This window comes from Kryptolebias marmoratus, linkage group LG20, assembly GCF_001649575.2.
Source record: "Kryptolebias marmoratus isolate JLee-2015 linkage group LG20, ASM164957v2, whole genome shotgun sequence".
Lineage (NCBI taxonomy): Eukaryota > Metazoa > Chordata > Actinopteri > Cyprinodontiformes > Rivulidae > Kryptolebias > Kryptolebias marmoratus.
In genome coordinates this window covers 12997900-13008160 of record NC_051449.1, presented here as the reverse complement: position 1 = coordinate 13008160, position 10261 = coordinate 12997900, and the positions used below count along the sequence as shown (strand labels likewise).

General features: G+C 41.0%; 2 protein-coding genes across 4 annotated transcripts in view; both read right to left on the bottom strand.

Annotated features, from left to right (window-relative positions):
• Positions 1 to 6329, bottom strand: part of pask (PAS domain containing serine/threonine kinase) — an 11663-nt gene extending 5334 nt beyond the window's left edge. Inside the window, exons 1-13 of the mRNA XM_017422130.3 lie at positions 6004 to 6329; positions 5692 to 5918; positions 5244 to 5491; positions 4989 to 5159; positions 4697 to 4831; positions 4463 to 4597; positions 4166 to 4274; positions 3359 to 3540; positions 3140 to 3269; positions 2417 to 2588; positions 1241 to 1473; positions 968 to 1097; positions 240 to 778 (exon numbers count right to left, since the gene is read on the bottom strand). Coding sequence (XP_017277619.1) covers positions 240 to 778; positions 968 to 1097; positions 1241 to 1473; positions 2417 to 2588; positions 3140 to 3269; positions 3359 to 3540; positions 4166 to 4274; positions 4463 to 4597; positions 4697 to 4831; positions 4989 to 5159; positions 5244 to 5491; positions 5692 to 5899 — 2392 coding nt within the window. The 5' untranslated portion in view covers positions 5900 to 5918; positions 6004 to 6329. The remainder of the gene's footprint in view (positions 1 to 239; positions 779 to 967; positions 1098 to 1240; positions 1474 to 2416; positions 2589 to 3139; positions 3270 to 3358; positions 3541 to 4165; positions 4275 to 4462; positions 4598 to 4696; positions 4832 to 4988; positions 5160 to 5243; positions 5492 to 5691; positions 5919 to 6003) is intronic.
• A 665-nt stretch (positions 6330 to 6994) lies between these two features.
• The window catches only part of kcnab1b (potassium voltage-gated channel, shaker-related subfamily, beta member 1 b), a 38926-nt gene continuing 35659 nt past the window's right edge, over positions 6995 to 10261 (bottom strand). For all 3 annotated transcript variants that reach the window (XM_017422339.3, XM_017422338.3, XM_017422337.3), the window contains 6 exons: positions 9446 to 9531; positions 8742 to 8862; positions 8569 to 8663; positions 8348 to 8468; positions 8091 to 8179; positions 6995 to 7979 (listed from right to left, as the gene is read on the bottom strand). In XM_017422339.3, coding sequence (XP_017277828.2) covers positions 7890 to 7979; positions 8091 to 8179; positions 8348 to 8468; positions 8569 to 8663; positions 8742 to 8862; positions 9446 to 9531 — 602 coding nt within the window. In that variant the 3' untranslated portion in view covers positions 6995 to 7889. The remainder of the gene's footprint in view (positions 7980 to 8090; positions 8180 to 8347; positions 8469 to 8568; positions 8664 to 8741; positions 8863 to 9445; positions 9532 to 10261) is intronic.

The window sequence follows — 10261 nt, the reverse complement described above, 5'->3', positions numbered from 1 at the left end:
GCAGTGGCTACAACAGATCCCAGGAACAACATCAGACATCTCAGTCCAGAAATGTGCAGTTCTAGGCACAGCCAAGATACTGCGCAGAACCCTCAAGCTCCCAGGCCTCTGGTAGAGGACCCGAGCTCAGAGGATGAAACAAAGACCACCCGCGGAGGGTGAGAAGGGAATTTTTATATATATATAAATAAAACAAAACAAAAAAAAAACAGACCAACATTAAACATTTTATTACCGACCTACTCTCGTGCTGTCTCTGTGGTAGCCACTTCCTTCAAATCGTCCTTCAGATACCTGTGTGGTGCTTGAGGTCGGGATGCGTCCGTTCACCTTTTGTTTCTTAGGTGTTGATGTGGCGGGGATGTCGTTCAGTGATTGAATACCGCCATTCACTTGTACTGAGCTCTCCTGGCTCTTAGCTTTATGAATAACAGAGAGAGCAGCCCATTGATCCTGCTCCTGAGCTGAGTTATTCTGTGCCTCCACAGAAGGGTGAGGCGTCTCAGAGGACTCATGGGCAGACTCTGCTACATCAGGGGAGGGTGTTCGTAGGAGTTCAGCTGTATCACAGGATATCATGGAGGGGTTATTGTCATTGTTATACCCTCCGGCGCTAAGCAGCTCGACACTTCCGCTCAGGTCGAGCTCATCCAGTGCCCGGGTAATTACATCTCCATCGCTGTTGATGTCCAGGAAACAACTTGCCGAGTCCTCTGCTTGGGTCGGATCAGGACCATTCTGACCAGCAAACCGTTCACAGATGCCAGGGAAGGACAATCTGAGAAAATGAGTTTCAATAGACCTGTTAGAAATCTTTTTAAGGTTAGCACAACCGGGCGATATTAATGGGGAAAAATGTGAACGTTGCTGAAGAAGGTTTGACGTTTTCCATCTCGTCTTAAGCCTGCCATGTTAGAGGCTTTTAGGACTCCACGGGAGCCAGGCAGTGGAAACTGTATCCCCTCACCTGCTCTCCATTGAGATGACCTCAAAGCTGGAGTCTTGGAGCACAGAGGCACACGAGCGATGCTCTTTTCCTAAATCAGTACAGTTGCAGGCCGCCTTGTTAACATCCCTGCCATTCTGAGCAGAAGTGTCTACAAAAGGACAACAAATAAGGGTGGAAAATACTTAATAGAACCTCACTAAAAGCTGTTGTTATTTATTTTCATGAATGCTTAAGTCGAACAACTAGAAACTCATTTAAAAAGGGGAAAGGCAATAAAGCTCAAACTCCCACCGGGCATAATCTTGGTAGCAGGTGCGTTATTTTTCGGAGCCACACTGCCCAGCTGCTCGTCTCTGGCATGGAGGGACGGTTCAGTGGAAACCACGCAGCAGGTGTCTTCATCTGGAGGCTCCACCCAGGCAAATGTCTTGAGGAGTGCCTGAGTGGAATCTGCGCCATCCACCTGGCTACTGCGGGGAGCTGCATGAGCTGCCTCCTCAATCAGCTCTGTGGTATCGTTAGCCCTGAGGAGAAGGTGGATGTTTTAATCCAGCTGCTTATTAAGCAGAGTCAAATATGAAAGCTGAGGGTTATCTATGCAGGGATAAAAAGCTTAAGATAAAGAAGGTTAATACCAAATAAAATACTATTAGATCATCCCTACTATATTTATCATTCATGGAAATGTAAGGGGGACTCTAAAAGCCTCCTGGAATATATTTTTAAAAGTACAAAGATACTCGTATTAAAAAAAAATATATAACTTTTCAGTTAAACCAAGGTATTTTTGGACATACTGAACCTTAAAGTGCTTCCACACTAAAAACACATGTACTCTTTTAAAGCCATAATGACTTTCCACTGAATCACTAAGCGTCCAAACTGTCTTAATGGTATAAAATCACTATATTATAAATAATAACTTTTAATACTTAATTAGCAGTGGCATTATTTGCCCAACAGATGGCAAAATAGAATACATTTTAATTGTAGACTTTTAAATTAAAATCGCATTCTCTCAAAATCTGATACAATGGTGACATCATTTTGATTTCAGGTTGAAACGGTGAAACAGCTCTGGTTCAAATTATCAGTGTGAGCCAAAACAAAAATAAGCAGTGCCAAGAGTGGGTTAAAATGGCAGAGAAACAGGCAGAGTGGATATCAGGTTTGACAATGGTGCTGCTCAGTGTCCAGATTCACTGCAAAAACACATTAAATATGCATTCAGTGTAGTGCTTTTAGACGCTGGCTTGATGCTGCAGCATTTCCCCATTTTAGTGTTTAAGAGAAAACAAAACGGTCTTGTGTTTAAAATTTAGTCTGGTAGCTGCTAGTCAGACACACAGTAACATTAAGGAAGTTTGTTACTCTGGGGGAAAATAAACCCAATGAGTTCTGGCAAAAATAAAAACAAACATCCACCTTTCATTTAAAAAGCAAAGCACATGGTGCTCGTTAACTTACATGACCAAATGTGTGGAGGTGACGGCAGGAAGAGAAAGGGTAGACAGAGCGCTGCCCTGCTTCTCCAGCCTGGTGCTGGTTCCGGTGAAGATCCTGCCTCTTCCTGATGAGGTCCGTCCCAGGATAGCCTGCTGCACCATGGCCATGTCTCCAGCCACCAGGGAGGAAGGGTCTAGGGTTAGGATAAGGAAGAAAAGAACTAAACTCTACACCATGTAATTAAATAATACTGCTTTACAAATTAAAATTAAATTAAAATGAGAAACTGCTGAGGTGACTAAAACAAAACAAAATATATATATATATAATTTTATATATATATATAAAATTAATTAATTAATATTAATATATAATTTTTTTGTTTGTATATATAAAATACAAGATGTGATAAATCACTTTATACACAAATTACAGTGTATCACAAAAGTGAATACACCCCTCACATTCCTGCACATATTTTTAAGTATATCTTTTCATGGGACAACACTGACAAAATGACACTTTGACACAATGAAAAGTAGTCTGTGTGCAGCTTATATAACTGTAAATTTATTCTTCCCTTAAAATAACTCAATATACAGCCATTAATGTGTAAACCACCGGCAACAAAAGTGATACCCTGTATATTCACATGAACATTGTTCACACAAAAACTCCAGCTGCAGGTTATGTATTGTGCATTGTCTTACAACATTTTCTATGACAAAAGGAGAAGATGCTCACCTGAAACTCCAAATATTTTGGATGCAGCTGGACTTTTGCCCGCCTCTACATGAGAATCAGAAACTGGGTTGCTCTTGTGGTCGGAGTCGGACACCCATCCAAAGAACCCAGGCATCAGGAAAGTGATATTCTGTCAATGAAAAGCAGCGGTTGAGAATCTGAGGGCTGGCTCGATCCCTCGGACCGAGCAGCCTTGTTCGGCCGGTCAGCGTGGCTAACCTTCCCCAGTAGCTCGTCCCTGCTGTACCCAAACAGAGTGAGGGCCAGGTGGTCGTGGATGCTGACGATGGAGCCGTTCGGACGTAGGAGGAGAAGGCTGCTCGTAGGAGCAAACACCCAGACCGTGCCAGAGTATTCCAGGGCTGGGCTGGGTGAATGGACGATGTTGTCCACGTTGGATTCTGTGAAAATTGAGTTGAAGCAAGTTCAGCTTGCTGGATTAGTTACCACGTTGAATGGCACTATCAGAGGTTTCTACTTCTCTGATCTGTTAAGTGGCCCCTAGTCCCTCTTTAAATTATGGACTGTATTATACAAACTTAAAATTTAGCATATTTGATGTTACTATTTGGGAAACTATGAAGCCCTAAACTACTAATAATAATAAAAAAGGTATTTTCTCTTTCTAATTATTCTAAATCTTGTCAACCATCTGAGAAACCTACATCCATATTGTAACTAATTTCTCTTTTAACTAAACAATTCTTTAAATTTTATCCCCTCCACTGTTTAAATATCAGGTCTGGAGTTCTATGATGCAGTGTTTTAGAGGGCTTCCATAATACATGGAGCAGTATAGTGGATTATTGACTTCTCTTCTCAATATATTGTTTGGCGTGTTTAAAATTTCATAGAAATCGGTGTCAATTTACAAAAAAGCCTATTCACAGGTTTTTACTGCGAGTTTCTTCAAGGCTCTCAGGATTTGAAGGTCCTCTCTGGCTCTCTGGGGACATGAGAGGAGCTTTTTCTTTTTTGTGTTCTTCATTTGCAAGTTGTCTTTTGTGAAGGTGCAACCATAGTTACTGTTTTTGTGTTGTGGTTTTCCACACAGAGCTGCCCCCTGAAGTTTCACACAGAGTGGGACTGATGCACCTCCTCGGCTTTTCCCATGCACTCTCTGAACCCTCAAAGTCTGGAATATAAAACAAGAAGAAAAAGAGAATGCAAAATCAGAGATGACAGAATTACACGGTGCACAAGCTTAAAAGAAAAAGAGCGTCCTTCTTGAACATCTGTGAAGCACGTGGGCAAACAGAAAATGCAAAGCAAAAGGTTAAAGCCTAAATATCTGTTGTGAGTGAAACGGTACAGTGTGCTTACTTTAGGCAAAGCATGACCATAGAGAGGAATTTGTAATGAGGGAATTAACTCCCTGACAGATACTCCTTTTAAGTCCTGGGGGTTATGATATCCATGGAAATGAGCTAGTGCCCAGTCACAGTTTAGGATGGAGCCCTGAAAATGACATGAAACGTACATATTCAACGTAAATTCAACATTGAAAAAGCAGGGGAACATTGAGCTGTGAGGACTGTTAGATGACGGCGCACTTACATCTTGCGAAAAAGACAAAAAGGCAGATATCCGCTCTACACTTTCCAGCAAGACAAGGCAGCTGTCGTCATTTTGAGACTGCATGTGCGTACACAGTGATACCGGCACCTCTCCAGATAATGTCACAGCGTCCACCTTGCAAAAAAACAAAACAGCCGATGAAAATACAAAACACCCTTTTTAAATATACACAAAAATTAGGTGTGTGATGAATTACAGACATTTAACCGACTAGCAGTGTGACTGAACTGCATTTATAGAGAACAAGCAAGCAGCTCGGTTTATTTCATACCACTTTTCCAGAAACAGCTGCAACAGTTCCATCTGCCAGAGGATAATCTTCTTCCAGTGCTTCTTCCAGGACTTGACTGGTTTTCTTTAACACTGAAGAAAGCTTCTTTCCAATCAGCTCTTTAGCAGAGCACTCGAACAGCTTGCTTGCTTGCTCATTTGCTGACAGTATCTAAATGAAGCGTGAAAAGGATATGTTTCAAATGGATAATCACTACGCCTGAAGTACTAATAACCAGTACTGCTAAGCGCATACCTCGCTGGTTTTAGGGGAGACGGTAAGAACAGCTTTGTTTGGGTTAAGGGCAGTTGGATGTCGGAGCGGACAAATATTTTCAGAAATAAAAAGACTGAGAAAACCACCCTCTGCCTCTGATGCAGCGGATGGCTGTGGCAGGAAGTGCGCAGAAACTTGGGAGCCAGGAAGTATGCGACCAAGCTGGTGGTTCCTTCTTGTGGAGCCGCAAACGTCAAGATGTTCACCTACAGGCAAATATGACCCCACTGCCATCCCCATAGTTAGCGCACAAACAGAACAATTTTAGTCTTCATTAACCCCAAATGATGTCTTTTTTGAGGTAGTTTTGACAGAAAAATAAATGAACAAACTAATTGACATAATTAGTGTGTTTGCTGGAAATAAAGTTAAAGATTACATCATGGAAATTTGCATACAAACAAACAAACAAAACTTGCATCCTTACCCGTCATAGAATCGGAATAATCACGACGACGCTGCAAGTCAAAGAGGCTCTTCTTGTACTTTGGTTTATGGGTGCATGGGTAAGATTTGTTCAGGTTGAAGTCATCTTCCAGAAGATCACGGGAGGATTCAGGCAGCGCGCAAAAGGTCCTTCTTTGTTCCCTGGTGTTTAGCTTTGCCACAGTTTGCACAGCAGTCGACAGCGACATTACGTTTTATCATCTGGGACTGATATAATTGAGACATTTTTTTAAGCAAACGGAAACATGTTTAACCACAAAGTTCCTTGGGTCTAGTTTAAAGGTACACCTACCTCAGCTAGTGCACAGTTTGTATTTTCTTGTTAGGACAGACAGCAGGCAGAGTTTCAGTTGACGTTAGTTGACCTGGTAACGTCTCCCATGAGCTATCTTCAGGCTGCTAACTTTACTGCTAACGCTACTTCAAACACACCCGCTCGGTTCTGTTCGTCTTTAAAGTAGCAAGGTCTTTTTTACTAGCTTCAATTCAATGGGTCTGCGTTAACGTAGCGTTAGCACAATTTCCTGACCGTTCGAACTGAACGGCAAACCTCATTATTATTGCTGCCGCTTTTGTTTCTGTGCACTTATTCAGTAGTATTATTTTGTAACCGGCGGGCTTCGGCCACCAAAAAAAGCACCCTGTTCTTTTTAGCCAATCAAATTTTACTGTTCCTCACAAAGAAAATTTCATTGGATAATTAACCGGAAACGCCCGCCCCCGTTTCCATGGAAACGCTCCTACAAAATGCCCAACAAAATCAAAAAGAACTACATATTAAAATAATCAAATAAATAAACAAATTCATAAATTAAAAAGATCTTCTAAGCTTAGCTATGCACTTAAAATTTTTAAATGCTGTGTTCACATATTAATTACTGTAATTCAAAAGACATCTAATTCCGAAAACAAACAGCAAGAAACTTTTTCCTCGCATTTCACCATCAATTCAAGCAAATAACTCTGCTTATGTTCTGCTTATGTTAGATCATTTAATTTATTTTACTAGATCAAAAAATCAAGATCAAAAAGAAATGCATCCATGACATTAGAAGAAAACAACAATATCATTGTGTAAAACATCTAATGTTAGATTTATATTCTCTTTTAATCTTGATGTACAAATTTAATGAACGACACCGTAATGCATGTTTGAGCAAACAGAACATAACAAAGATAATCCCATTACATAAAACTGCCATCTGGGAGAAGTTGGGAAAAACTCTGCATGTTCCAGGTGCAATTACTGCAGGGGTCCATATGGTGTTCTTTTTTTATTTTTATTTTTTTTATAATTTTTTTACTGACTCCCTTCATTAACTGCATGGCTTTATTTCAATAGCTTCTCCGTAGGAGGATCATCGACCCATCTTCACTGAGACATTGTTCTGTCCACCACACAGACTGAAATGAAATGAATCAGATACAATCCCCACTGACAGAACGTCTGGCAGGGCACAAATTAAAATGGGTTGAAAGGGCACAGTAGGAAAATACACTCTGTAGTGCTGTTGCATAAGTGAAAAAAATACAACATAAGGAGACATGAAACTCACTTTGACATAGTTGTTCATTAAGGAAATAAATGTAACAGTCATTACAGACATTTTGAATAATTTTCGTTAAACTAGTTCTCATGTTATCAGCAAAAAACATTGTGAGCTGCAATTTAGTTAAAAAAAGATTATTTCTTATTATTTTTAACACACCACAGACATGAAACAAAATAAATTTCTCGAATATTAGGTCCGTTTCAATGAGAGCATCACTTTGTTGGAGACTTATGGTCGTGTCATAAGCTTAGTGAGATGCTTGGTGGTAATAGGTTCCTCTAACGTTTTCTCAACATGCACTGACAGCCTTATTCACATATTACGATATTATGATCTTTTGCTTTGTCGAGTTTGTGGTTCAGCACCTTCTGAAACTTGGTTGTGGAAGAGGTTTTCACACAAACTGTGTTACTGGATCCTCCGAATTTTGTTTAGTCCAGTGGCTGGCTGCAATAGCATGCTTTGCGTCAAGTAGCTCGCTTCACATTATTGAGTTGAAAGAGCCAAGCACAATCACACAGTCCTCCACACACACGCAACTCTGGGATCGCACTTATGGTGCCATGGCTGTGACGAGTGAGCTTTGAAAAGCTTTTTGAGCATAGTTTACTAAGATGGGTCCATCCTAATGGTGGTAGTCCCTTTTACTGTGTGGGCGGTTGCCAAGTATATGATCCAGTTCGGAGGCAATACCTGCTGTGATCTTTGGAATCACCTGAAATGTGCAGAACAAAGAAAGAGCACATCGTCACATGGCCAAAATGCTGGGTGACAAGACAAGTAAATGAAATGATTGCACAGAAGTAAAAAAGGTTTGAAACTGTACCTGAATGGCTCCCAGGTTTTCTGTTAGCTGGCTTGGATTCGAGGCCCCGAGAAGCACGGAGCTCACTCCCTCGTTCCTCAAGCACCAGGCTAAAAGTCAGGGAGAGCAGTGCTTTCAGAGGTATAATTAAGATGTCAAGGCAGAAAGACGTTTATTGCAGCAAACAATTCAAGTTGTGACTTCATGTCAGGAAGCAGAAATTAGTTTTGACAGAAATAAACGCCGAGGCAGAGCTGCTTTCGTCAGCTGTCATTTACCTATGGCTAACTGTGGCAAAGTACAGCTGAGTTTTTCTGCGATGTGAGTGAGTTCTTTAAGTTTGGCCTGCTGCTTTTTCCCATCCTCGCTCGTTATCTTCTCCCTCAACCACTGGTAGGGCTGGGGAAGCAGTCAAATAAGCATAATCAGAATTACACCTAAAACTGGACAAAAGTAAAATAACTATAACTGAGGTGGTTTCAGGAGATTCAGCCTCTACCTTCATGGCGGCCCTGGAGGATTCTGGGATGCCGTTTTCATACTTTCCGGTGATAATCCCGCAGGCCAGAGGAGACCAAGAGACCACACCAACGCCTGTGACGAGACAATGACCTCTGAAAAATCTCAGATGATTCATTCTGACAGCAGGACAGAAAGTTACAGCACACCTACCTATTTTGTGGTAGATCTCTGGAAGCTGAGTTTCCACTTTCTCCCTCTGGAAGAAATGATACTCGGCCTGCTCGCACACCGGAGGAATCAGATTAAACTGCCTGGCCACAGAATACGCTTCCTAATTAAATGGCGAGAAGGGGATTGTGAGAATGGTGGAGAATGTTCATGAGATAAGGCAACATGCAACGCTGACCTTTATGTTTAATGACTTTTAGCTTTTCCCCTCTGCTGCACAATCTTTCAGCACATCGGCCTGTTTTCCATTCACTTTAATTGGATTCAGTGCCACCTTCTAATGTATAAAAAAGACTTGGCATATTTATTGTAACGAGATAAATGTAATGAGACAAAAAGGGATCATATGAATATTAAATTTATTTCTGAAGGCGTTTTTTTTTTTTCTGCACAATTTATTTATTTTTGTTCAGTATTTGGGAATCATTTGGCAGCTAATTAGGTGAGGAGATATTATGACGCAGAAACATTATGCTTAATTAACTCTTGCTTTTATACATGTCACTTAAACATTCCTTCAGGGCTGATCTAGAGAGCAAAATTTGCTCTGAATGCATTCCACAGGATTCATATAAACACCCACAATATAATCACATGGATCAACAAAAAACTAACAAATGTCCAGTGGCTTTTTTCTGGTAATAATCCTCGCTTGTATGATATTTATTTGCTTTGCGATCACTTACCATGATCTCCATGGCGGACCAGCGAGATGTCCCCCAGTACATAGCCATCCCTTGGTTGATTACATGAGTCATTGCTCTCACTATTTCTGCGAAAACAAAAGATGTAAGAGCAAATGAGCACCTTGTCAATATCTGAACATTAGATGGTGCCACAATCACATCTTGGTAGGCCCCCCCAAAAAACAACAAAAAAACATACCAAGTTGTAAAGGCTGACATCCTTAACGCTCAAAAAATATATTTAGGTTAAGTCAGCCTACATTTTCCTCGAACGAGAAAAAAGTACAAGATGTGAACAGGACTAAAACTGATGTCTTCAGTCGTCACCTCCTTTAAAACTAGTCTGTCAGCAGATAACATCTGAGGTCACACCACTTAGTGTGGTTACATGCTGCAGGGGTCAAATGAAAAGACTTGCGTTGGCACAGTGCTGCTTGTGCAGAATTAAATGAGAGCAAGATCAAATCAGAGAGGGGCCAAAGTCACAGACAGGGCCTTCAGATATTTGTGTATCAGGAGATGGGATGCTAGGCCTTCTGCTCTAAAGGATATGTGTTTTTGTGTTATATCAAACCCTTTACAAAGTCCACACATGCTCTTTTTAATTAATGAAGTAAACAAGCGATGTCACGTGCAGGGGTGGAAATTAGCACCCCCCACTGGCCAAATGCGGGTAAATATTTTAAGTGGCGGGTGAATTTGATCAACACAAACGCCACTGTGGCGGGTTGGCAATTTGAACAGAAAAGGTGTTATTTGTCCTCTTGACATATAGGTGGCAGCAATGTGCTCGAGTTGCTGCTGTTACGTCGAGCC